The sequence below is a fragment of the Phytophthora parasitica genome (assembly GCF_000247585.1).
Source record: "Phytophthora parasitica INRA-310 unplaced genomic scaffold supercont2.43, whole genome shotgun sequence".
In the NCBI taxonomy this organism is placed as follows: domain Eukaryota; phylum Oomycota; class Peronosporomycetes; order Peronosporales; family Peronosporaceae; genus Phytophthora; species Phytophthora nicotianae.
In genome coordinates this window covers 457582-483147 of record NW_008649029.1, presented here as the reverse complement: position 1 = coordinate 483147, position 25566 = coordinate 457582, and the positions used below count along the sequence as shown (strand labels likewise).

The 25566-nt window shown below is 48.9% G+C and overlaps 11 protein-coding genes across 20 annotated transcripts; 6 read left to right on the top strand and 5 right to left on the bottom strand.

Annotated features, from left to right (window-relative positions):
- Window positions 1-18: 18 nt before the first annotated feature.
- Window positions 19-2882, top strand: PPTG_14555 (hypothetical protein). Of its 3 annotated transcripts, XM_008911921.1 has the most exons (3): window positions 19-249; window positions 305-530; window positions 611-2882. In XM_008911921.1, the coding sequence occupies exon 3, from the start codon at window positions 631-633 to the stop codon at window positions 2740-2742; it is 2112 nt and encodes a 703-aa protein (XP_008910169.1). In that variant the 5' UTR covers window positions 19-249; window positions 305-530; window positions 611-630; the 3' UTR covers window positions 2743-2882. The 3 variants fall into 3 exon arrangements, with proteins under 3 accessions (XP_008910169.1, XP_008910167.1, XP_008910168.1); XM_008911919.1 differs by having other exon boundaries at window positions 305-2882; XM_008911920.1 differs by having other exon boundaries at window positions 19-530.
- On the bottom strand, window positions 2830-3656 carry PPTG_14554 (hypothetical protein). Its single transcript, XM_008911918.1, has 2 exons — window positions 3255-3656; window positions 2830-3186 (listed from the first exon to the last, which is right to left on the bottom strand). Exons 1-2 carry the CDS (start codon window positions 3635-3637, stop codon window positions 2883-2885), a joined length of 687 nt encoding a protein of 228 aa, XP_008910166.1. The 5' UTR covers window positions 3638-3656; the 3' UTR covers window positions 2830-2882.
- Window positions 3657-4338: 682 nt separating this feature from the next.
- On the top strand, window positions 4339-5498 carry PPTG_23589 (hypothetical protein). Its single transcript, XM_008911917.1, has one exon. The coding sequence runs from the start codon at window positions 4519-4521 to the stop codon at window positions 4846-4848; it is 330 nt and encodes a 109-aa protein (XP_008910165.1). The 5' UTR covers window positions 4339-4518; the 3' UTR covers window positions 4849-5498.
- A 491-nt stretch (window positions 5499-5989) lies between these two features.
- PPTG_14552 (hypothetical protein) lies at window positions 5990-8094 on the top strand. The gene has a single exon (XM_008911916.1). The coding sequence runs from the start codon at window positions 6023-6025 to the stop codon at window positions 8000-8002; it is 1980 nt and encodes a 659-aa protein (XP_008910164.1). The 5' UTR covers window positions 5990-6022; the 3' UTR covers window positions 8003-8094.
- Window positions 8095-8096: 2 nt separating this feature from the next.
- Window positions 8097-9526, top strand: PPTG_14551 (hypothetical protein). Its single transcript, XM_008911915.1, has 5 exons — window positions 8097-8463; window positions 8528-8541; window positions 8646-8658; window positions 8730-8917; window positions 8989-9526. The coding sequence occupies exons 1-5, from the start codon at window positions 8130-8132 to the stop codon at window positions 9085-9087; spliced, it is 648 nt and encodes a 215-aa protein (XP_008910163.1). The 5' UTR covers window positions 8097-8129; the 3' UTR covers window positions 9088-9526.
- PPTG_14550 (hypothetical protein) lies at window positions 9237-12831 on the bottom strand (the record flags this gene model as incomplete). 3 transcript variants are annotated; one of them, XM_008911912.1, is made up of 15 exons in its annotated part: window positions 9237-9628; window positions 9693-9779; window positions 9837-9935; window positions 10004-10354; window positions 10416-10531; window positions 10600-10864; window positions 10952-11134; window positions 11211-11382; window positions 11466-11596; window positions 11657-11734; window positions 11807-11950; window positions 12013-12087; window positions 12155-12365; window positions 12442-12545; window positions 12658-12831. In XM_008911912.1, 15 exons carry the CDS (start codon window positions 12829-12831, stop codon window positions 9347-9349), a joined length of 2472 nt encoding a protein of 823 aa, XP_008910160.1. In that variant the 3' UTR covers window positions 9237-9346. The 3 variants fall into 3 exon arrangements, with proteins under 3 accessions (XP_008910160.1, XP_008910162.1, XP_008910161.1); XM_008911914.1 differs by having other exon boundaries at window positions 9693-9935; XM_008911913.1 differs by having other exon boundaries at window positions 9237-9779.
- Window positions 12774-16379, top strand: PPTG_14549 (hypothetical protein). Of its 6 annotated transcripts, none has more exons than XM_008911907.1 (11): window positions 12774-13125; window positions 13191-13325; window positions 13390-13707; window positions 13778-13945; window positions 14012-14317; window positions 14377-14585; window positions 14659-14793; window positions 14858-14998; window positions 15064-15402; window positions 15467-15823; window positions 15923-16379. In XM_008911907.1, the coding sequence occupies exons 1-9, from the start codon at window positions 12880-12882 to the stop codon at window positions 15272-15274; spliced, it is 1869 nt and encodes a 622-aa protein (XP_008910155.1). In that variant the 5' UTR covers window positions 12774-12879; the 3' UTR covers window positions 15275-15402; window positions 15467-15823; window positions 15923-16379. The 6 variants fall into 6 exon arrangements, with proteins under 6 accessions (XP_008910155.1, XP_008910154.1, XP_008910157.1 ...); XM_008911906.1 differs by having other exon boundaries at window positions 13387-13707; XM_008911909.1 differs by lacking the exon at window positions 15923-16379 and having other exon boundaries at window positions 15467-15877.
- On the bottom strand, window positions 15095-17666 carry PPTG_14548 (hypothetical protein). Its single transcript, XM_008911905.1, has one exon. It carries the CDS (start codon window positions 17529-17531, stop codon window positions 15363-15365), a length of 2169 nt encoding a protein of 722 aa, XP_008910153.1. The 5' UTR covers window positions 17532-17666; the 3' UTR covers window positions 15095-15362.
- Window positions 17667-17893: 227 nt separating this feature from the next.
- On the bottom strand, window positions 17894-18812 carry PPTG_14547 (triose-phosphate isomerase). Its single transcript, XM_008911904.1, has 2 exons — window positions 18727-18812; window positions 17894-18664 (listed from the first exon to the last, which is right to left on the bottom strand). Exons 1-2 carry the CDS (start codon window positions 18802-18804, stop codon window positions 17951-17953), a joined length of 792 nt encoding a protein of 263 aa, XP_008910152.1. The 5' UTR covers window positions 18805-18812; the 3' UTR covers window positions 17894-17950.
- Window positions 18813-19223: 411 nt separating this feature from the next.
- Window positions 19224-21178, bottom strand: PPTG_14546 (hypothetical protein). Its single transcript, XM_008911903.1, has one exon. It carries the CDS (start codon window positions 21050-21052, stop codon window positions 19580-19582), a length of 1473 nt encoding a protein of 490 aa, XP_008910151.1. The 5' UTR covers window positions 21053-21178; the 3' UTR covers window positions 19224-19579.
- A 1248-nt stretch (window positions 21179-22426) lies between these two features.
- On the top strand, window positions 22427-25077 carry PPTG_14545 (hypothetical protein). Its single transcript, XM_008911902.1, has 11 exons — window positions 22427-22962; window positions 23032-23116; window positions 23193-23271; window positions 23339-23435; window positions 23500-23572; window positions 23648-23751; window positions 23819-23987; window positions 24045-24161; window positions 24235-24644; window positions 24710-24787; window positions 24869-25077. Exons 1-11 carry the CDS (start codon window positions 22714-22716, stop codon window positions 25043-25045), a joined length of 1638 nt encoding a protein of 545 aa, XP_008910150.1. The 5' UTR covers window positions 22427-22713; the 3' UTR covers window positions 25046-25077.
- Window positions 25078-25566: the final 489 nt, after the last annotated feature.

Sequence of the window (25566 nt, the reverse complement as noted above, 5' to 3'; positions counted from 1 at the left end):
TGGCACTAAGACTCTGGACTCTGGACTGGATATAAATATCCAGAGAATTATCACGTGAACCATCAGGCATAGATAATGGGTCTGGTTGTCAATGCGTGAAGCATAATAAAACAAGCAGCTCAAGCTAAAAGCTAAGGAGCTCCCCAGCTCGCTGGGGTTCGTTAGCGGACTGAGCGCATTGCACTGTGTCTTGTATCGTGCCGCTACAAGACCCGTGGCCAGAGAATCGTGGGAATAAAACCAGGGAAGGTACTGGGCTCAATTTGGAGGTTACTTCAATCAATTTGTACTGACTGGTTGGTAGTGTTGGGCTTCAATATGAAGCTTCGTGAAAAAGTGTTTGAAACGCGAGTATTGCCATTGCGAGAACCTCATTCCGTCGAAGAACCGTGGCTAAAAATGAGATGTGGCCTACAATTAACAATTCCGAGAGACGATTTTTTTTTTGACGTGAGCTCTGTTTGGACTTCAATGCATTCTAATCAATCGAGGTGAAAAAGCATTTACCTCACTAGCAACTCAACGAAATCGTAAGCACTTTAAGTTCCAACTCTTTTGAGCCTTGTTTTACAAATTCCAAAACGTGCTTGACGGAACGTGACTTACCCAGGTTTCCAATCCAGTTGAGCGATGGCGGGTATTAGCTCTGATTGTCGTCAAGACAAGGGCCCTCATGACTTGGGCACAACCAGCGACTCTGAAGTTACGCCACCAAGTGATAGCGCCGTCGATGACTTCTGTGATACAGCTGAATGTAGTATCGGCATTGACTTTGGTCGAACAAAATGCGAGGCGGCCGTTGTCAGTGACACCGGCGTTGCCACATTAATCCCTCTGGAACCACAGAACAAAGAAAACTGCTACTCACTACCGAGTTTCGTGTCCATGGGGGTCACTCGTACCGGAGAATGGGAAGTAGGACTCCAAGCAATAAACCGAGCCAAGGCTGGACATCCGTACACTGTGTTCGACCTGACAATGCTACTCGGACAAAAAGTAAAGGCGTTATCTCCACAAGATGTTGATCGTTGGGCATTTAACCTTCAAGCAGGTGTTGCTGGCAAAGCTGTAGTGGAATGTCCTGCTAAAGGCAACGTCCCAGACCTGCTGTATCCCGAACAGGTGGCAGCCATGCTCTTGTCGACGATCAAGAACCGAGCTGAGATCTTCACAAAAAAGCGTGTCACCGGTGCCGTAGTCACGGTACCAGCAGCTTTCAATCGCACTCAGCGTCAGGCTGTTTGGGACGCCTGCAGAATTGCTGACTTGAATGTCAGTCGACTTGTTATCTCATCTACGGCGTCCGCTGTGGCAGACTCCATTATTGACGGTGCGGCTGCTGTCTTTGAGAAGACAATCGTTGTGGTAGACTGTGGTGCAGGAGGCCTGGATGTAACTTTGGCTCGAGTACGTGAAGCTGACGGATCTTCTTCTGGGATCGAAGTCGAGGTCGAGGCTACAGCGGGGAATCTTGAACTGGGTGGTGAAGCTCTAACGGATAGACTCTTTGAGCATTTCCACAATGAAGTCAAGGCAGGCGACACCAGTTCGAAGACTAATCCAGCGTTTTCTCGCCGCCTTCGACGTGCTTGTGCTTTGGTACAAAGAATCCTCTCGACTTCGCAACAAGCTGCTATTGATCTGCCTTGGCGTACTCGTGGTCCTGGTGCTGTCAATGGGACGGCGGCAGGCTTCACTAGCAGTATCTGGCGAGCAGATTTTGATAATTTGTGCGGATCGGAAGTATGGGACAACTTACCAATTACTGTCGAGCAAGTTTTAACGCGCGCGAAAGTGAAAAAGGAGGACCTTGATGCAGTTTTGATTACTGGGGGTGCGATGAAAGTGCCAAAGTTACGTGAAGTCCTTGGAGACTGCCTTGCCGAACACTGGAATCGAATCATGGATCTACCGGAACATACCGCTGCGATTGGCGCGTCGATGATTGCCGCTCAGAGTACTGGTCATGTACTGAAGAACGAGCCCACGCCGTTGTCTCTAGGAATTCGTAGTTCCAGTGGAGATACCCTCGTTGTAGTGCCCGCTAGCACGGCGGTACCAACGCACCAAGCGCAATTGTACTACGCGAGCTGCCAACGCGAGATCAACTTTGACATTCTGGAAGGGTTAACCGCGAATCGCAGTCCCGGGGCTGCTCCGAATAGGCTGGAGCACTGTCTGGGTCGTATTCTTGTCGATGGAAGGCGTGCCTCTACTCCGTTAGTTCTGAAACTCGAGATCGCATTCCAGCTGGATGCGACTGGCCGCTTCACAGTCGTGGTCTCGGACAAATCGAACGATAGAGTCACTCGTCTGCTGGTCTCTGGAGACGAAACGTGCCTCCAAGAAGAAGCTATTGCACTTGCCCAAACGTCTTTAACTGAGGTGCTACACTGTACCGCTGACACGCCAATGCCTTCGACTGCTTCGGATGATACTACCAGTACGTCGACGACGGACGGGAATTCGATCGATACCCTGCGTACATGTGTGAACAAGCTGAAGCCTCTGGTGCTGACAAACGGTCTTAATGTCTGCATTTCGCCGGGTGATCTGTTTATTCTCCGATCGAGGATCGAACACGCCAGTGCTTGGCTTGGTAAGATTGATGCCAGCCAAATCTCCAACCAGGAGCTTCTTACCGCGCGGGAATATCTGCGCCAAATCCGCATATTGCATCTCTCGAGTACTGCGAACAGCGCGTTAGTCCAGTTACGCCAGGAGCTGGACGTGTTCAACTAATTAACGCAACAAAACCCGAAAATTTTGGAGTAATGAGAACAGCTCAGCAATAATGACAACAGCTCAGCAATAATGACAACGCAGAAATTATAGGCTGGTCAAAAAGATTTTATATCCCGCTTTCTGTTGAGTCCTACCACCTACGCATGGAGCTCTGTATTGATGAGATCCACGAGCTTATCGAGATCCGCAAGTCCTTTCTTGACCTCGAACGTTTTGAGGTTCCCTAGCTTGGTGTAAAAGTCAATGAGTGGTGCCGTCTCCTGGTTATACACTTCCAGTCTCTGTTTAACCGTCTCGGGGGAGTCGTCAGGACGCTGCACCAGCGACGCCGAGCCACACGAGTCGCAGATGCCCTCCACCTTGGGTAGTAGCGGGGGCATGTAGTACTCTCCCTGGTTGATGAAGGCCACGTTGTAGCCAGAGCCGCACTTGGTGCACACCCTAGTCATATACCCCCATAGAATTAGAGTCTATCCTGTCCTAAACATGTATAGGTAGAATTTACTGACCTTCTGCCGCTGATCTTGTCCGAGAGAATCCACTGGGGTAGGTCGATGTTCACCACCAGGTCCAGCTTGGTCACTTGCTGGAAGGCCTCGGCTTGCGGTACATTTCGAGGAAAACCGTCCAGGATAAAGCCGCGCTTGGCATCGTCCTGCGCCAGCCGCGTCTCCATCATGTCCAGGATAATCTGGTCGGGCACGAGCGCGCCGCTGTTGTTGTAGGACTTGATCTTAGCACCCAGCGGAGTGTTGGTCTTAATCTCATGACGCACCAGGTCCCCTGTCGAAATGGTCGGAATCTGCAGCATGGGCGTGATACGGGACGCGTACGTGCCTTTGCCCGCGCCCGGGGCTCCGAGGAACATGATCTTGAGCGACTTTGCCGCCATCGTTGATGTCCCTGACGTCAGTTGGATTATGAACCGCTCGCTAAGACCGAAAAAAAAAAACGCAATATGTGTCACTAAAACGGGGATTGTGTAGTGTGAAGAGATTACGAAGCAAAGACTGCAGACCAACTTCAACGTGTCAAGCTTTGCCAAGCAACAAAGTTTCGCCTTTCCAAGCGAAAAATCTCGTTTTCTAACTGCGATTATCAATTGACGATGACGAATATAACGAATAGCGTAAAATATAAAACTGGCTGGGAAGATATTTCACCTACAACACAGGGTAGAATCCTCCGAAATCGTCCTCCCCATTTCCCTCCACATCGCCATCTTCGTCGCCAGAAGAAGCGCTGCCACCGCCTTGGGAGTTATAACCGAGGAGTTCATTGAAGAGATTCATCAGTGCCGGCGGCATGCGGTCGCTGGGGTCATTTTCGCAGTAGTATTCGCCCTCTGCCGAGTTCCAGAACATATCTCTTTCCCTATCTCGAGGACGCCAGCTCAGTGTGAACATGTCGATTTTCGAGAAAGTGTCTCCAGACACTCCATTCACTGAAGCGTTCAAACTGAGCGACGGATGCGTCTCCTTCACGCGGTACATCAATGGTCTCAGTTCTTCACGCATATAGATGGAGCTCCACTGCTTACTCACTCTCGAATGGTACGGATTGCTGAGAAACACCTCAAACTTCTGCTTACATGCTGCGGCGCCGAAGTCCTTTTCATTTACTTCAGCTAAACAACGTAGCAGTCCCACAACGACCGAGTAGAACATGGGTACACCGAAAAATCCGTTCTGCTGGCCCCCAATGCGAAGATCCAGCATTCGCCAATTGTTACTGTAGCAGTTCAACTCAAGCACACGGCGCATGTAGTCGAAGATGCCATCCCCCGTGCACATAACAGCTGCGTTGCTCTCCACCGAGTATAAATCTTTCAGCTCGGCGAGGCTAACCAGCGAGGCGTCTGTGAACGTACGAATAGGTCTCACATTCATCACCTCGAAGTTGGCGCAGTTTCTGATGGCGAACCGCTCAAGACGAGGACAGTTCGTAGCCACCGATGCCCAGAACTTATCGCCAAAACTATCGATCTTGAAATGGCGAGCAGACGAGTCGGTGTATTTCTGCAGATCAATCTCGACGGTGAGATTTTTCAATGAAGGGCAACTCTTAAAGATGACAGCGATCTCTTTCGCGCGTCGTCCATAACAGTCCTGGATCGCTTCGGCAGTGGCAGCACCACATACCTGGAGGTATTCTTTCCAATTCCAGAGCAAATTAGCAGTGACACCCAGAGTTTCCAATTCTGGCTTCAGATTTGCACCGAAGACGTGGAAAAACGGATCTGCGAAGGGAACAGACGCCCAGTGGAACTCACGGAGACTCGAGCAGGTCTTGTTAAACTCCTCCCAAGTGTCCAACGACACCATCCACTTGTCCTCGCAGCGAACGCCTTCATAGTCATGGAAAGAATGTTCCGAGCCGTCCAAATGTTCGACATTCGGACAATATTTTGCCACGTTCTCGAGAAATTCTTTGCTGGATTGGTGACGCTCCGCATCATTTCTCGTTGGCACCGTCAGTTGCCTCAGTCCTCCACGATACCCCTTCAAGTGTACTTGTTCCAATACACGATAGAGTTCCTTAAGTACCGCCTCAACCTTCTCTCCCTTGGCAGCTTCCTTCAACTCCGCCTTCCGTGGCAACACCAGACTCTCCAGGTGGGAGCAGTATTTTCCTGCTGCCTTCAACAGTTCAGGCAGATGTTTGCTCTGTAGTGGCACCAGCTTCAGATCCAGGCGTCGAAGACCCGGCATCTTGGCTATAAGTACATTCCAGTCCACTAGCATCTCCTCCATTTCTTTGGTCAGCAGCATGAATTTGTGTGTCCCATAGCTGTAGTTCTTTTCTTTGCCAATAGTGATTCTAAGATCGCGTACAGCTCCACACCGAGCTGCGGTTTCGATTTGGATTGCTATGATTTCCTCTTTTGCCCCAGTTTCCAGGTGGATTTCCATCGTTTCTTGCTCGTATTGCTTCATTAGCTGCTTCACAGGTTGCAACCAGCTCTTGGACACCATCGCCACGTCTTTCAGATGCTCTCGAGGGTGAGAGCGCTTCGCGGGGAATAGATCTTGCGAGTAGCCGTATACAGCGAACTCCATAACAAGAGAGAAGACGGAGAGCGGCAACGATGGCAGCGTAGAGGGCGGCATGGCGGAGGGTGCGGATTTGGTGCGTTTCCTCGTCATTTTAACAAACAAAAAAAAAGATTTTGGCGCCAAAACTGGGAAGTTCGAAAAAAAAGTGTCAACTTCAAGAAACAGAACTGGTTAACAGCATTTCGTATTAAAAGTCTATAGCCTAGTTTTGCACAACACGCATGGCCATCAAGCGGCAGAGTTCGTCGGAAATGTCTAGGTCGCCGCCACCACCGCCTCCTAGCATGTCGCTACCCTCGTTGCCTTTGCCGCTCTTCTCTCTCGTACTGGAGTTTGCCCTGTTCAGCTACACGCCGAAACTGGGGCCTATGCGCCGCGAATTTCCCGGAGAATACCTATACGAAGTGGCGCTCGTCTCGAAAAGCTGGTATCAAGCTGTCGACGAACTGGCGGCGCGTTATCGGCGTGACACGATGCAGTTGACATTGAAGTTTGGCTCGAGAGCTGAAGTTATGGAAATCCGACGACAAGTTCAACTTCGAGGACGCTCAGTGCGAGATCTCCGCATCCGAATGGGGCGTTCGGACGGCACGCGGTTCGCCACTGGGGTTTGGTGGTGGATGGAGGACCGCGAGATCCCGTGGGATATTATTTTCTCACAAATGCCCGGGCTTAAAAGACTCGATTTGAGGCTCATGCCACTGGAGAGTCGGCATTTGCCTATTTTACTAAAGACAGCAGCGAAATTCTGTCTGCAACTGGAGTATTTGGTGCTCCCAAGGAAACAGGATATGGATGAAAGAGTCAATAGTGCCGTTATTGGGAAAATGACGAAGGTGCTGAGAGGTGCAATGGAGAGGTGGCATTTGAAGGGAAAGTGTGGCGGATTAAAGCAACTGACGGTGCCCACGAGGGAAGAAGAGGACAAGGTTCGGACCAGTACAAGATTTATTGAAGACGTAATTGCATTTTGTCCGAATGTGAAGTTTTTGGATGGATATAGCCATGCTTTGGACGAGATGAACGATGTCACGTGTGAGGAGAAGTGGATGATTTCGGTCGAGACATGGGAAAAGTTCAATAAGACTTGCACTAAGTTGCGCGAATTTCACTGGGTCGTTGTACCTTTTGCAGATCCGTTCTTCAGAGTATTTGGAGATCACGTTAAGCCAAATTTGAAGAAGTTGACGCTGACGTCGAATTTATCGTGGGACCGTGAGGAGTATTTTACACGAGATGCATCGTTGGGCTTGCCCACTGAGAAGCCTGGATACGGATTGCTAGCAAGCGATGTGGTTGCAGTATTTAAAGGCTGTCCCGGTTTGATTGAGCTAGACATTGCGATCGACCAGGAGAAAAACGAAGAGGCCCTTGCGACTCTACTCGACGCTGACATCTTTGGAGACAAGTTTTGGGAGGCCGTTGTTGAGTCTTGCCCGCTCTTGCAGTCTGTGTATGTGCACGACTGCTCTGCTTTTGGAGGAAGTCGTACTGTCAGACCGATTCAAACATTTACGGACCGTAGCCTACTCGCACTTGCGGATCACTCGCGCTTGGCTTCGATTGAATTATCTGCCGTTTGTTGCTCAGGAGATGGCGTATTCGAGTTTCTGCAACGCATTTTCAAAATGAAGCACTACGCTGGAGGGAATCGCACGCTTGACCTGAGCCTCGCAGGACCAATTGACCACGACACTGCGCTTCCACATCCGTTCTACTTTGAGCTTATTACACTACTGAACCGACTCGCCGAGACAAGCGAGGAAGAACTGGGCGCCATCTCGTGCAGCTTCAAGGCATCTCTGAATATTTTCAATCCGCACAACTCATCGGTTGCCAAGGATTGGAGCACTTCCTACTTACGTGACGAACTGAAACCTATGCTTGACAAGGTGGCTAGCGCACATCCATTTCTCGATATGCATATCATTCTTTGCAGAGACAACGAGGAAAGCTTTCGTCTTATTGAACACCTTGAGCTCGACTGGTGTCCTGGCTCTCAGCAGGGAGACATTTTCGCCGAGGACGAATACCTTGGGGACTCTGACAATGACGGTGGCAGTGATGAAGAGGTCATTTTTGACGAAGAAGATGGCCATCTTGACCCCCGTGGGATCTTCTTTAGACGACATGCCATGTTCATGGACGACGATTATGAAGTTGTTCTAGCCGATGAAGTCGATGGGGATGATGGAGCTTGAGGTGGCTCGAGAGGCGTTTATTAACATGTACTGAATTAAGACCTTTTTCTCGGTCAAAACACACTATGACACTAAACTGTCATTTCACGATACTTGTCAAATTTTCACAGTCTCATTTCAGTTCACTATGACAGGCCTGCAACAAACTTGGCTGCTTGGTGTCGGCCTCGCTGTGGCGACGACCTCCGCATGTATCGCAATTCATGCGAGTGCCTTGGTAACCATCGCAACCGCGTGTGTGGCAGCATATCTCCCTTCGTACTTGGACGGCTCGGAGTACACTGGGGAGCGCTACTGGCCATGGTTTGCCACCTTCATTGGGCATGGCATGGCGCACATTCCGGGGACGCTAGAATTCGAGGAGCCCATTGACGCCTCCAAGCAACACATATTCTGTTCACACCCACATGGATTGCTGTCCACTCACCACGGACTTCTCATGTCAGGACAAACTGTTCCTCGTGAGTTAACATTCCACAGTATCTGGCGAATCGCATGTGACTTACTGTATGAATTTGTTCTCAGCGTTTTACGAGACGGTACCGCTGTCCACGCGACGTCATTTAGCTGCGTCGGTTTGTTTCCGGATACCATTTTACCGTGAATACTTACTCTGGTCTGGATGTGTTGATGCACGTCGTAGTGTGGCGGAAAAGGTATTGAAGACGTAAAAACTGCAGGTGCTGTGTAGTTTCTAGCTAATGGCGATGTGTGGGGTTTTGCGTAGATGCTTCGGAATGGCAAGAGCCTGGTGATCCTGGTAGGCGGCATTGCAGAGCAGATGCTGTCTCAGCGTGGGAACCACACGATCTACGTCAAGAAGCGCAAGGGACACATTCGCTTGGCACTAAAGTACGGCGTGCCGATCGTTCCGGGTTACGCATTTGGAGAGACAGACCTCTTCACGCACTCCAGGTGAGTTTCGAGTTAAAGTCATCAATGGTGACTCACTACTAACTGTGGCTGGTGGCAAAATATTTGTAAAGTGTGCTACTGTCGTTCCGCCAAATGATTGCGAAGAAATTCTCTGTGGCGTTGCTGCTTGGTTATGGCTACTCAAAGTGGCTGTTTTGGCTGCCGCATAAAGGGGTGACCGTCAACCAGGTCTTTGGGAAGTCTATTCCGATTGAGAAGAAGGATGATCCGAGCACGGAGGACATCGAAAAGCTGCACGATCAGTACGAGCACGAGCTTGTGCGCATTTTTGACAAATACAAGGCGAAGTACGGGTACGGAAACTGTACGCTGCGTGTGCGCTAGAACGGTAAGACATGCATTTTGTAAAAGGCGTTTAATACCTACGGCAGAATGAACTTTTTTAGAAGCATACTTTCCCTCTACACCTCAAGCCACGTATAAAAATCTCGTCTTGTCCTCCTCGTGACGACGGAGATACTCTTTCTGGATGAGGATCTCCACGTTCTGCTTGATGGCTGTAGTGGAGGGTACGAACTGGTTGACAAGCATCTCCGCCACCTCGTGCATCAGCTGTGCCTGGCGAATGTCTCGACGCGTCTTGAGTACGCGCACGATCGCGGCTTGCAATGACATCTTGCGATCTTCTTCCACCTCTCGAGTTGGGGCCTTGGCTGCCTTCGGGGATTCAACTGGGCTGTTTGGTACAGCCTATTCATGAAAAACAACGTAAGTGCGTGCATCATAACAGACCGTATCACAGCAGATGACGAACCGATACACGAAGCTTCCGACTGGAGAACCCAAAGTTAATGCCAAAGGTTGGATTCGTACCATCACCGCGTGAGGTCAGTATCTTTGCCTAAACAAGTCCATCAGTTAGCTACACACTTCGTCGACAACAGTATTTATGGCCAACCTTGACGAGGCTTGCCAAGTGATGAGCGCAATCTTGCTCCGGAATATTCGTTAGCTGAACAATGTCTGATCGTTTCATCTCCTCCTTCGCCGTGTTGAACTGCACAGGAAAGCAAAACGTAAGAACGTGAGTTTAATAGGTTAATTCAATTGAGTTGTAGACATTACCTGCACGAGGATCAGCATTTGATAGAAGCTGAGTAAGAACTCATAGCGTTTGTCGAAACAGTGACTCTGGATCATTCCGAACGAAAGGTGGTGGATCCACAGAAGCTTTCGCCCGGTGCTCCGTCCAGTGTAGAACTGTGTGAACAGGTTTGTGTGGGCTTCCATGGCAGGCGGCAAAAAGATCTTGTGCTCTGCGGCAGCACTCGATATTGGCCATGCTCCTGCTGTGAGAACGTCGCAGTGGTACGTTACAGAGTGATGAAGTTCGATGGCAGGTGCGTTGGCAGCATCCGCAGACCGCAGATCGATATCTTTCTCTTCGAGCCACGCCGTGAACGAATCCATCAATTCCTACACATGAAAGTTATTACAATTTGCTGCGAGCCATAGTTCGAACCGAGATCTCGTGTACCTTGCTCAACATTTTGTCCTTCATCATCTTTTGAAGTTTTGATACGAAATCACACCCGCAAATGTCCCGCAGTTTCTGAATGAGCAATATTTCCATGTCGTCCGACGCAGACGTTCCTAACCAGCAAGCGTATTGCTACCCTAAGATATTTAAGCGAAACAAGCCGACTTCAACGTGTGCGTACCTTTGATGAGACGTTTCGCCAGAAACTTTGAGTAGTACTTCTTGAATATGTCTTTGTCGTCGATGAGGCAGAATACCACGCTGATATTCTCGATTTTCTGCTCCAGTAAATCGTCCAGAAGAGGAGGTAGTACCGATCGTGGGGACCCGGGTAGGAGTAGCGCACGACTACACCCCTGTTTCTTGTCACGCGACATTAAGTAGTGTGTATATTTTGCTAGCAATTCGGGAAGTCGCGGGTGGGAGTTGGCAAACGCCCGGCATGCCTAAGAAGCGAAAAAAAAAAAAAGTTGGAACAGTGAGAAATACAGCAAACTACTGGGAGAATAACCATGCCGTTAGTGTAAACAAACCTGATCAAGTGCTGTTCGCATTAACGGGTGAAACCCGAACGCGTCCTTTATCAGCTCGAAGTACTTGTTGCGGACTTGCACCAAGGCTTCAATGTATCCCTCTGGGTTCTTAGTGGTCTCTTCTTGTTGAAATTTTTGGACGACTTCCATTCCGCTTCGCTCAATGTACTTCTTCAAAATATTCTGCATGCACGGCATTTAAACACCAGACGATCAATAAAACCGTCTACCAGCACAAAAAATTGAGAATGAAAATCACCTTGAAAGATATCAGCGCATTTTCATTGGCGAGCTCAGAGAACAGCGAGAACATTCGATGTAAATCCTCTTTCTGGTTGTTGATCAAGAAATTCTCGGCGTCCTCGCAGATGCGATCAGCATGTTCATCCACCAACACACGACAGCAAGCTTGTCGAACTTGAATGACAGTGCTGGAATAAACAAAATCAAGCAAGCATGCACATTAATCTATATACCCAACCAACCACGGGCATTGAAACCAAGCATGACTCACGTCCGATGCAACCGGGATTCACAGCGCTTCTGTTCTTGAGCACACAAAAGCTCGGCCTCTCGTAAGTATTCCGAGATTGTCACTCTGGACAGCAACGCAATCGCCTTCGCTGAGTAAAACCTGGCAGCATCCTAAATTCATACTTCCGTCGGCCAGTTTTCGTATATATCTGAAATGCTTGTAGCTCTTACCTCAAGAAAAGGCTGCTCAAGCTCTTCTCGATAGAGACTCATTTGATCCTGTCTGCAGAGTCCTAGACTGAAGTACGTCTGCAAAAAGCCAATTCTTGTTAGTATGAATCACCGCATCAGACAAGAATCAAGGGCTGAAATCATGTTCACCTGAACTGTACTGGCAATGCAGTCTCCGTCTTCAAAGCACTCACTTCTTTTGCGCCGTGCTGCATGAAATATGTGAATAATTGCCTTGACCAGACGCTTCTTGAGCTTTGAAAACGCAATGTCATGCCAAATGTGGAGTGAAAGCTGTACATGAGCAAGTTAGTAGTATGTCGTGTCATCTCCCGAGAAAACCGCGCTAAACTTACTTCTGTGACTGGATACACGCCAGGAACAGGAGCTTGACCCGTTTCGCAATGGGAATACGAGATCCAATAGCGGTTCTGTATCAACATTACCATTACAACGTGATAAATCTTCATATTGTCTAGCAGAAAACCAATCACCAACCAGATAGCGGAAAAGCTCAGAAATGTAGCTTGTTCCCGTGGTAAACGCCTCGAACGAGGTGCAGTAATGGCTCAGGAACTCAGGCTCGCCGTCGATCGCGTTTAGCTCCTTCAAGATCGCCTCCACGTGCTTCACCAGCAGCCCTCGCAATCGGAAGAAGAGCATCTCCGCTTGTGGAGCTCCTGGATTCGTGCAGATCTTGTAGATGCCACTGCGATGTCAAGTGATAACGTACATCGTTTTAAAGGCTTAACTTCAAGTACACGCAAGATCGCCACGCCACGTACGAGTACATCTTAAGCCACTTCTCATTCGTCAGCGTCTGTGGCGTTCCAGTGACCAACGACGCCAGAGGCGGTTGCATCTCTCTCCATTCGTTCTCAAAGTTCACCTAACCAAGTTCAACCGATACATTCAAGGCATTAGCTCAATTAGACGATGGCCGACATGTCTTCACGCATCCGCTACGGGGAGCAATACTGTGTATTAAGGAAGGCACTTACCGTCGACGCCTTCAGCAGCGACATCTTCCTCCTCTGCTGGATGAGGGCTGGTAGCACGTTGATTCCACGTGCGTAGTCCGCTTCCTCTTCAAGATCCGATACAAACTTGTTGTGTACGCGACTACTCAGTGCGGAATGGACAGTTGCAAATTGAGAGGGAAGCGCTCCCTTCATCTTGCAACTGACTTGAATAGTGCACATTGACAATCATTCTTCAAAGCCATGATCAACGCCGTTGCGGAACTGGCGCAGGTACAGGAAGAGCTGCAAGAGGTGGAGGAGGACTTGGACGTGCTTTTCCTCCGACAGAGCGAGCTGCTAGAGAGGAAAAAGGAATTGCAAGCTCAATTGGAGTATGAACAGATCGAAGAGGAAGCACGTGCAGCAAAAGACACGGGGAAACCTGCACCAGACTGGAAAGCGCAGTTCGAATGGACGGAGCAGATCCACAAACTGCTCACAGACAGTGTAGGAGCAGATCCGCGCTAATGTACAATAATTTATTAAGAAGCTAACAGTAGTTGTTGTTGCAGTTTCTTTTGCCGGGGTTTCGCTCGGTGCAGGAGGAGGTGATCAACGCGACGCTGTCCAAGCAAGATGTGTTCGTGGTCATGCGATCCGGAGGCGGCAAGAGTCTCTGCTATCAGCTACCAGCGCTGCTTGACGGGGTACAGTTACAGCGTGATAATAGAGGTGGAACTGTAGCTAGACTAATGGCTGTTGATGCAGCAGAATTCTGGTTTTACGGTGGTCATCTCACCGCTGATCTCGCTCATCCAGGACCAAGTGGTGCTGTTTAATGACATCGCTGGGAAAGGAGCAGCGTGTCCATTGTCTGGAGAACAGACTCGTGGAGATGCTGCGGCAATTTATAAATCGATGCTGAAATCTGACAGTAAACTGAAGATCCTGTTGGTCACACCAGAGAAAATCATCAAAAGCAAACTCCTCATGTCGAGGCTAGAGAAGGCGTACCAGACTGATAGACTCAAGCGCTTTGTAATCGATGAAGCTCACTGCTGCAGCCAATGGGGACACGATTTCCGGAATGTACGTCCAAGCTGAACATGGCCTCAGAGGAAAACGCATTTCCTCACGTAGTTTTTATCTATACATGCAGGACTACTCGAAGCTCAGCATTTTAAAGCGTCAGTTCCCCAAAGTACCCATTTTGGCACTGACAGCAACTGCCACGCCACGCCTGGCGAAGGATGTGAAGGCTATTCTCGAGATTCAGAACTGCGTATCGTTTCGGACATCGTTCCTTAGAAACAATTTGCATTACGAGGTACGTGAAATACTACTCGGTGTTTGCTTACGAGCATGTATAACAATTTTCTACTGTCCTTTGCAGGTTATTGAGAAGCCAGCAAAGGATCCTACAGCAATGGATTCCCTCGTCCGCCTGATTAAATCGTTTTCGTCGAGTGATACCGGAATCGTGTACTGCCTAACAAGAAAAGAAACAGAGCAGGTGACGCAGAGCCTTTGCCAAGCTAACATTCGGGCGGCGTGTTACCATGCATACGTGGAGAAGAAGGAAGAAACTCACATGGCCTGGATTTGCAACAGGCTACAGGTTGTGGTGGCAACCATAGCATTTGGTCTTGGGATCAACAAGCCAGATGTGCGCTTTGTGATACACTTTACGCTTTCCAAGGTGCGTAGGTATGCTGAATGCCCTGATAATTTTGATCGCTTACGTTGTTCGAGGTGCAGTCTATCGAAGGTTACTACCAAGAATCAGGACGGGCAGGTCGTGATGGAAAGTCTGCCCGATGTGTATTAATGTACAAACCGTCGGACGTGCTACGCGTTTGCAATATTGTCCAGGCAGAAGTGGGCGGCATGCTTAACTTGCGATCAATGATCAAGTATTGCGAGGAGCTTTCGCAATGCCGTCAGTCTACGATGGCAGCTTACTTTGGGTTCGTACTTAAATCCTTGCGGCTCAAACGCTGATGCACTCATGTGCTTTTTTATTCTGATTTTGTATAACAGAGAGGATTTCGAGTCTGATGCAATATGTGGAGGAGCATGTGACAACTGCAAGCGAGACATTGACACCGAAGACACAATTGATTTGTCAGAGCACTCGAAAGCTCTCATCGCAATTACCGAGGATGCAAAGAAGCTGTAAGCGGGTAATCCTGTAATTGGTGTTTTGTCATAGCTCACCTATGCTGCTACTTTGTCACAGGGAAAGGCGTCTCACGCTGAAGCAGATTATTGACGAGTTCAGATCTAGAAAGTTTGCGCTTAAATGGACAGACTTGGACCCTACCATAAAATCGCTGTCTCGAGGCGTATGTGATACCCTCGTTATCAAACTTCTGTTGAGGTAAGCAACCCGCACAGAGTCAATAACACGCAGAGCAATATCTAACTTGTTGTTACGTACGGCAGTAACGTTCTTCAACCCGAGATCAGTTATACAGCGTACAACACGATCTGCTATTTGGTTCCTGGGCCTCAAGCTCAGCATTTGAAGAAGGACAGATTTCAGATTCAACTCCCGCGATGTCTTATGAGTGCGACAAAGGGTTCGGAGAGTGCAGCCACTACTCAGTCTCTAAAGAAGAGAAAGCGGTCGCCTGACATTATCGAGATCGATTGATGAGGCGTCTTTGAAGGTTCAGTAGATTTGCACATCACACAGAAGTAAGGATGATACTAGTAGGTATTACTATCGCTGTGAACGATGGTTAAAATGGCCCGTCGAAGCAGAAGGAAACCTGAGAGACGGTAAGCGTCGGCTTGTTCTTGAGCGTTGCGAGTCGTTCACGATATTGAAGCCCGTAGTTTACAGGGGTGCCGGAGCGGGAAGGAAGAGGTTCTGGCGGAGTGGGAGGTTTGATAGACAACTTTTGGCTGGAGTGACCTAGCATCATTCGATGAGCTGCTGCCACTTGCATCGGCCCCGGTACTACCAAAGGTTTTTTATCAGCTGCAGCCGCGAACCACTGCGCTTTGTCAGTTCCAGAAAACCCGAAGCAGTCTCGACCAAGCTGCTCTTTTTTCTGGACACCTTTCAGCTGTGGGAGCACCACTCCATTGCTGTCTGTTTCTGGTCGGCGATGCTGCAGTGGTGCCGAGAACCGCAATTGCAGTTCATCGATATACTGCTGCGAAGCGTCCAACATCTTGCGGTACTTCGAATCTTTCTGTGAGCATTGCGGAGGATATATACGAACAAAGTCAATCAGCGGTTCCTGATCGACTTTTTGTCTGGCGTCTTCTTCTACTTGACCATTGTTGCTAACAGGATCGCGATGCGCGAAGTCGAAGATACTTTTGCCATATTTTAGCTGGAGACTGCGACTTAGTTCCTCCTGATTGTCAACATACTTAGTCATAATTGTGTCAAGATGACGCAGGCGATCCGCGTTGAAGTGGGAGTAGTAATTGGTAAGCGCTTCACGAAGCTGGTCTGCGTTCAATGGCAACTGGTTCCCCTTATCGGATTCGTTAGTATCGTCGGGGACAATTGTTCGAGGCGAAGGGATCAACGGCGGAAGTTCACTATACTGATTGCCACTCATTACTGAGCTAGATCCAGAATTGCTCGAGACAGGAATCGAGACACCTCCGTAAAGCCTACGTTGAATTGCACGGGCATGCTCGGTGTCATATCGCTCTTTGTCGTTGCTAGAGATATTCAATAGGTCAAAAGTTTGGGAAATAAGAGGTTCCTTCACGCTCCAATCCAGAGCCGAATCGCAGCCAAAACTTGGCAAGTGGTTGACCTCTAGTAGCCACGGCTTGAGTTGTTCGTCGATGAGCACATCCATGCCCAACAGGGCGAAAGAACAGGAAGGTGGTGTCGATGAGCCAGCAGGAGAGGAGGACTCGCATTTATCGTTGACCTTATCGCCTCCACTACTGGGTCGACGTTTCTTGTTGTCGAGTCCCAAGCTCATATCGCTAGCCTGAGGGTCAGATCTGGATGCTGAGTTGGGGCGACGAATATACTTTGCAAAGGTCGATCTATACTCCTGTGCCAGGGTAGGTTGTACAGACAGTATCGTCTTCAGGCAGATATCACCGATTTGGTCCCATAGTTTGATTACCTTATCGTTTGGGAGTTTTTCCTTCAACCACACGAAGAACCATTTGAGTGATCGTTTACTGCCTGTACCTTCAATGCCATCTCCTTTGTTTGTTTCGAAGTTGTTGGAGTGTTTGTTCACAGCATAGTTGGTAAGGTGCATGAATCGTTGCTCGAGATTTTCTGCATTGGGAGTCACGTAGTCCGCTGTGCACATTCTCACCAAACCGTCCTTGAAAATGTATACTCGAAGTGGAGAGCACGAAGTCACAAGCACGTAAATGCGTAGATCAAACTTCTTGCCATCAATGAGCAGAGGGCGAGCAACGTATTGCTGAGCAACTAGAACATCCCCACGTGGTATTTGTGAGAGCTTGCGAGTGAGGAACACACCACGTCCTTGACACATGTGGTCAGGTTTCACAATGAACGTGCGTTGGCTTTCACCTTCCGAGTTGAAATTTTGCTGGAAATCGTACTGGTCGAACGGCAAGATCCATGTTCGAGGAACAAAGTCGTACTCACCGGGAAATAGCTTCTTCATGCGCTCGAGGTTTCGTGCTAGTTTGGACTTGCATGCCAAGTTGGCCATTCCTGGGAAGTGATTTACCTTCTGATACGGCATCAATGTCTTGAATGTCGGGAGGATGTCGGGGACGTCGATCCAGTGTATATTGCATACCGATGGTTTGCCTTCGGGTTTGTCATCTGTCACGAGCTTCCAGCCCCGAGCTCGTGCCACACGGCGCACCACCTCGTACCTGCACAGAGTCATATTTATTCGAACACGCTTGGTCTTTCGCTTTGACGTCTTCTTGCCCTCCATCGTCGGTGCTACACAGTGCTCGTGCAAGAGCGAGAGATGCTGCTGGCACCAATAGATTACAGTTCTTGTGAGCTATATTTGCAGTCAAAGAAACCTCGCTTGTCCAGGCATGGACGTTCCTCACTATAAATACGCGCATCGCACTTTTACTTTTACTGCACAATATTCAACTCAACTGAGACAATTACGGTGGCGTTTAATATTTCTGTAAACTTATACAGAATTAAATACAATATTTTTAAACTTATGCAAGCAACCAAAATGATCTTGAATAAGTTTACAGTTTTTATTTTTACTTGAATACGTTTAATTTAACTTGTATAAGTTTACAGTAATATTATAGAGCTACCAAAAACCCAACGGTGTAAAAAAAAGCAAGTTTATTGGCAACTTCACGCAGCAACATTTCCCCTCCAAGCTTACAGCGCGCTCCGGATGATAGTGTCGAATTCGGGTTTGAGCGACGCTCCGCCCACCAAAAAGCCGTCGACATCTTCCAACCTGATCAGCTCCTGACAGTTCTTCCCATTGACGGATCCTCCATAGATGATCCGTAATTTTTCAGCCCCGCTAGTCGACACGTTGCTAGCAAGCCACTGACGCAGTTTCTGATGAGCTTCTTGCGCCTGCGCCGGAGTAGCAACAACGCCCGTGCCAATAGCCCACACGGGCTCATATGCGACCACCACGCGCCCCCACTCCTTCTCGCCGATGATCGCTGCCAACGCCTTCGTCTGCCTCGTCAGCACGTCCAAAGTCTGGCCCGCCTTGCGCTGCTCCAGCGTCTCACCAATGCAGAAAATGACCTGGAGACCGAGATCCAGTGCGCGCTTCGTCTTCTTGGCCACGATCTCGTCCGTCTCACCGTAGTATGCGCGGCGTTCCGAGTGACCAGTGATGGTCCACGAAATGCCCAAGTCCGCGAGTTGCTCGGCTGCGATCTCGCCTGTGAAGGCTCCGAGCCCCGTTAAGCTCACGTTCTGCGCGCAAACAGCGATGCTGCGCTGGAGGAGCTGCTGGACTTGGTCCAGGTGGAGCGACGGTGGCGCCACGATCACATCCACTTGGGAACGATTCACGACGGTCTTATTGAGGATGGCCACCAGATCACGCACAGAGCTACGGGTCCCATTCTGTATAGAAATCAGTGTTATAGATTGTTGGACGGATAGAGTTAGGAGTACTCGTGACGTACGCATTTCCAGTTGCCACCAATGAAGTACTTGCGAGGCATTGGCAATTGAACCAGGGTGCGGAATTGATACTGAGGCATTTGGAGCTTGTTGAAATGTGATGTTGACGTCAGCAGCCAGGGGTTTAACTAGGTTTTTTGTATGCTTATTTGTGGCGGTTAAATATGGCGCGTTTGTGGCAAGTTGAAGTGCTCTACTTGGAAAGTAGCACTTGCTGCATGCTATCGTAGCCAATGCCGACCATCCAGTGGCAAGATATTCCACGACAGAGCTTTCTTTTCGAGCCAACGACCCGCAAGTGGACTCTTGAATCAAGGGTCTTGACCGATTTTTTTTTTTTTGCTCGAAACCGAACATTGCAGATGCGTGAGATGTGTATGAAATGACCTCACACGTCACACGACCGACTTGGTCAAGCTCAGGTCGCTGCTGTTTCAAGTTGATGAGTACGCGAGTACGCAGGTCAGCATTAGTTGGTATTGTGTCCTGCGAAAGGTAAGTCAAAACATCACTTTACCACTTTAATTTCCATACAATAATCCTAACAACGAGTTCTGCGTCGCCATGAGCTATCGAAATGACCACGTTACATAGTGCAGCAAACTTAATTGAACGCTTGAGGCCAAAGCACAAGCAGATCGTTGTAAAGCCATTCCGTATCGACAACCTGGCGTATCAAAGACAAAATCCGCTACACACTACTCTTCAAGTAAATCCCTATCATAAATGTCAAGACACAGCACGCAATGCGTACGCTACCGAGTCTCTCGGGCCAACGATGAAGGAACGAACACCCGGAACTCGTCAAAGTACACCGTCATGTTTTCGACTTGTCGTGACGGTCCCGTGGTGAAGCTATTGGTGGTTGCGCTGGAACTCACGTTGCACCTCCTCCGCCGACTTGCCGTACGTCTCAGGGACGAGCTTGAGCGACAAAACGTAGAAGATGGCCAGCAGCACCACGAACGGCACGTAGCTGTAGTCGTCAAAAGCGTCGGCGATGTAAGGGTAGGAGACACCGACGATAAGGTTGCAGAGCCAGTTGACGCCAATACCGATGGACGTCGCTGTAGCGCGCACCGAATCCGGGAACAGATCAGCCGTGATAACCCACACGAGGGGCCCAAGCGTGGCACCGAAGGCGATCACGTAGAAGGCCATGAACACGACGGACAGTGCCGCTACATCCACGAGGAAGGCCACTGTCATGAGTACGGCCATGACGAACATACCGGCGATGCCCCAGAGGATGAGATTCCGGTTACCAAAGCGTTTGGCTAAGAACCCCGTGGAGAAGGCCGGCCAAATGTTGACAAAGTCGATGATGAGTGTGCCGACTCGCGGGTCCGAGATGCCGGCGTCTTCAAAGATGGAGTTGGAGTAGTAGAAGACAGCGTTGATACCGGAAAGCTGTTGCGTACATGAAAGCAGAACGGCCGTGGCGAGAGCGAGACGGTACTTGGGTGCGAAGAGAGACTCCTCCTGAGCGACGAGAGCTTGCTCTGGGTCAGGCTTGTAGGGCGTCTCCAACCACGAGAGAGCGAGGTAAACGTTCTCCTCACCGTAGAGGCGAGTGATCACTTGCTTGGCTTCCTCGCGACGGCCCTTCATCAGCAACCACGCAGGACTCTCGACACAACAGGACGGGGCCAACAAGAGGAAGAGCACGGCTAAGACGGCAGGGAACGCAGCCAGATAGCGCCAACCACTGCTCGTGTTGGCGAAGAAGAAGCAAATGGCCGGGAATAGAATACCGATGGTCACGGAAATCTGCAGACCCATGCCCAGCATGTTACGCAGGTGAGGCGGAGACAGCTCGTTCGTGTAAGCACCTAGTGTACCCGTGGCCGTTCCCGATGCAATTCCAGCGACCATGCGACCGAAGGCAAAAGCCCACACGTTCGACACGGGCGTCTGGATCGCGGCACCCGCGATCATGAAGATGCAGTTGACGAAGAGCAGCTTCCTACGGCCCCACAGATCACTGAAGTGGCCGCAGAAAAGAGAGCCGATCATGCCACCGAAGATCCATGCGTTCACAGCGAATGTCCACTCGAGCTTCGAGTGGCCCGAAAACATTAGACATGTGTCTGGAGCCACAGGACGTGCATTGCACTCATCCGTGTCGCTGTATTGAGACAGGTTGGTTTGGGACGACGACCAACCGCTCTGGAAGGGCTGCAGTAATGCCACAAGGATGCTGGAATAGAGGATCCAGTTGGGTTTAATGTTGCGTTCCGCAGCTTCGTCGTAGAGGGGGACGCCGTCGTTGCCCTTGGGGGTGGTGACCTCGGAGTACACCGGGTCCGTTTGCGCTTCAGACGGCATAGTTGCTTGGCGGGGTTGGTTTGCTTGTTGGTTCCAGTTGAGAAGTTGTCGTGATGGAGCCGCTGCCCGGGAAAACTTGTGAGCTTGTCACTCTTGCTTTGGGTCTTGATTGTCCAAATGGAAAGTGAGATGAAGACATCTTTGCTTATTTGCACGGTTAAGGAGGTAAGGCCTGGTCTGCATGGTGTCAACTACTGCAAGTCGGTTGTGGAGGTTGTAGCTGCAGGAGACGCTCGTCTCGGTTTGGCAGGGATCCCCTCCACTTGATTTATATCGCAACGGCGGATGATGCCACGACATGTGAACGCACCGCTGACGCTGCCACTCGCAGTTTGTTTTGCTTGTTTGGGGCGAGTTACATGTATGTTATTAGAAAGCGTGGTCGATTTGTATGACTTTATAGTTCAACCTGTCACTGGTGGAGTAATCGGTGGTCGATGTGGAAATGCACTAGGAAAGTGTCCTATGACCTCCGTGGTGATTTCAATGGCAATACCAGTGCTGAACAGGGGTGAAAAACTGCGTCGGAAAGATATTCTACCGTAGATTGTTTCTTACTTAAGTAAAGAAGGGCTGATCTGGTTGATGCTGACGTTGGCCTGTATATTATGCAGTGCATAATTCAGGTTGGAAGGTTTTCAAATCGAGTTTCGCCATCTATGGCGCTTTCTGCTACATGAACACGAGCGTGTCCCTTTCATCTTGTTTCGGTGTTTTGAAGCCACCACTTGATTTATATCGCGTTGCTGCACGTTCGTGTACCAGCCGTAATCCGACCACTTCAACTTGGCCAGGTCGCACTTTTGAGCTCATTGACGAACAGTAAGCTTAGATGGCAGCATTGCTGTAACACGTAGGATCTATCAAGGACAGCATTGCGTCGAAGGCATAAAATCTATGACAGATCGCATTAACCCGTATCAACATTCGATACTATGCTAGACACTGTAGTAAAAGCCCATGCATGGGCCCCATGCAACCGCCAACAAAGGAGGATCGGGAAGCAGATCCGCTTGTCGACTAGCGGACCTCGCCGTAATCGACTAGTAATAATCGATTACGGCAAGAGTGTGGCAACAAAAAAGCCAAAATGACGTGTAGTTCAACAATTCGCACCTTCTCAGGATCTGAAGTTGTGGCATTTGGAGTTGCCTCGACTAACATTTTTTCGACGCTCAACATTTTCTTGATGCAGCTTCGAGTACATTTCTATGCCGAAGTGCCATCGATTACTCAGTGACAAGTTGAAGTACCATACAAATCGGTCACGCTACGTACCGGTAACTCGCCCCGAAACTAGCAAAATATACCGGCAGTGACAGCGTCAGCGGTGCATTCACGTGTCGTGGCATCATCCGCCATTGCGATATAAATCAAGTGGAGGGGATCCCTGCCAAACCGAGACGAGCGTCTCCTGCAGCTACAACCTCCACGGAGTCCGACAACCGACTTGTAGTAGTTGACACCATGCAGACCAGGCCTTACCCCCTCACCCAACCGTGCAAATAAGCAAAGATGTCTTCACCTCACTTGGACAAGCTAGATGTCGATCTTCCAACGATGGTTGTTCAATCAGAAACGCTAAAAACTACAGAGAGTAACCTCTGATCACGAATCGACGTGGTCACTTCGGTTACTACTAAGAATTCCTTCGCCTCGTCATGGCAGCGCCGCTCTCCATCGAAGCTTACAAGCGCAAGCAAAATGTGCTGGTAGCCAAGGCGCAAAAGCGCCGAGTTAACACCTCCTATAACCACACCACCTCGACCTCGAAAGAATCCTACACCCCGGATCAACGGCGATATCTGGACGCCTGCGTTGAGAAGCTCGCGGATCCAGACCCACGACTATTGGCTGCATTGCGGGAGGCACGCTTTGTGCTCAAACTTGATCGCTTTGGGGAGGAAGAGGTACGCAGTGGAGAATGTCGAACATGTGGCCCAGATTGTTATTGAGGTTTTGTGTTTGTATCGCGATAGCTCGCGTTCAACATGGAGTTTCTTCAGAAAACGAAGACGTGCTCACAAATCAGCCTCTCACTCGGATCTGTGACGATCAACCGAGGTTCGTTGTGTATACGAATGTGTCCAAAATATATCTCGCTTCGTCTTCATAACAATTGCTCGTGCAATTTTTGTAGACTTGCGAACTAAATTTGATCGTCTGAGTCTCAAAAGAGCGTTTGCATATGAAAATGAAGGAGCATCAATCGTTGTGAGGTGAGGTATTATCAAGATACCTACACTTTGACTGTAAATATTCTCACTTGTGTACGCCGTGCGATAGATCGGCTAGTGCGTCGGCCTACAAAACACCAAATTTGGTGCATTTCCACCTTATAGGGGTGAGGATATCTCTAGAGGATACGCCACTTCTATCCAAAGTACGTCTGTAGCATCGAGAGAATTTTCATTATCTTGTCTAACAAGTTTATTTTGTCTCGGTAGGCACTTTTCCACTGCCACCAACTTGAAGATGTCAGTCTTAGTGGCTCGAACTTGGGTGATGAAGGGCTAGAGGGTATACATCCTACTTGGTTTTTCACCAGATAGGCCTCTTGTACAAAGCTCACTGTGCTATTTACCATTAATCCAGCCATAGCTATAGCGCTCGGAAAGTGCCCCGCACTGCACATGATCTCCTTGGCGGGGTGCGGCCTAACTGACAAGGCGAAGGATCATATCGCCAAAATCATCGCAGTAAGCATAGTCTTTTTATCAATTTTGTATCTTGCTTACCTTTGCAATCAATATTTGATGTGTTAAGCTTCACGGGGTGATTAAGGACGAATCGATATGGAGCTCAAGTTTGCGTGGTGAGGCCCCATTTGCCCCAGCATCACCCGATCTGCTGATCAATTTATCGCGCAACACTCTCGGTGATGAGACTACTGAAGCGATCTGCGACGCACTTCACAACGACAAGTGGCTACTTGGTACGCCTGTTTGCACTGACCTTACCCAACGCACCACTAACTATCTGTATGTCTAAGGCCTGAACCTTGGAGGCAATCACCTCTCACGCCAAGGAACAGAGCTGTTTATCGATACGCTGAGCAAGAGTAACCAGACATTAGCTGTGCTTGCTCTTGCCGACATGAAAAATCCTGGTACGATTTCAAGTTCAAGAAGTTAATTTATTAGATTGGCAAAGATACTTATGTAGCGCTGTGATTCTCAAAGTTGGAAAGAGTACACTCTCAACACTGGACTCGATACTGTACGATCGCAATCGTTATCTTCAGCAAGTGGCCACTGAATCACGCGAAAAACGGATGGCACTTGGTGGTTTGCTGCTTGAATGGGGCGTTGGCAAGGACACAGTCGTCGAAGTGTGTTATCTGGAGACACTTGGAAAAAATACAGCAGTAAAAAATGTCAACACGACTGGAATGGCATCCAATAAATTCACCTTGGTTTCTCCGAAAGCTCGAAATGATCGAGTTCACCACCGATTGACTATCAGCAGCAACGACGACTCCAGTGTATCTCATCACGAGGACAACAACAACTATAATAATTCGGAAGAAGAGGATAGAGCTGATAACAACGATGAAGTGGCTGCTTCGACAGCAACCAGTCATGTGAAGACGGTGCGTGTATACAAGGAGTTATCGAAGAATATTAGCAAACGACTCACAGGTGTTATGCACGACAGATCGAGTATCTTATTGAACGATTAAGCTCTCTTGAGGCGGAGAAAAGAGAAATGCAACAATATGTTAACAAGGTTGAGGTAAGACTCGCCTGCATCACGTGCAGATACTTTTCATAAGCCATCGCATGTATAACAAACTGACTAGTTTACGTTGAACAGACTGAAAACCGGCAGCTTCGAGCGGAGTTGGAAGCCCGACCAAAATCAATGCCAGCATCAGGCATCTCGCCGATCGAAGCACAGATCATTGCGCAACTAGAAACTTCGATTAGTTCACTTGCCGAGCAAGTTGAATTCATGGAGCACGAGAAGCAGCACCAGCCGCCACCCGCTTAAAATGCCAGCGATTATATCACCACTCAAAGACATTTTTTTTTTTGAAGTTCAAATACCCGTTGGATGTTTTTCAGCGAGAATTTTAATGTGTTTTTCCCGCTGAAAAACGTCCACAATTTTTTAATGCAATTTTCATGAACTTTGACCAGCCCGGATAAACGTTTGTTATTGGAATTTTCTTTCAAATGTCCCAACCAAACTTCCTTCCAAAACCCACACAAATTGTGGGTTCTGGAAGAAGTGTACTCATCCAAAATACAGAATTTATTGGTCGTAAGCTGTATTTTGTAAAATGACCAACAAATCCTGTCAATTCACCAAAACTGGATAACTACACTTTTTCCAAAACCCACGTTTTGTTGCAAAAGGTGGTTTTTGAAAATGTATCCAGCATTCACCCATTTATTGGGTTATTTGAGGAAAATGCAATTGCAAATCTAGCCCTTTTCAACAAGCAACCTTCACGCCACCTCCAAAAAGATCCTTAGCCAGGGGGAAAACCACAACGCAAAGGAAGGAAG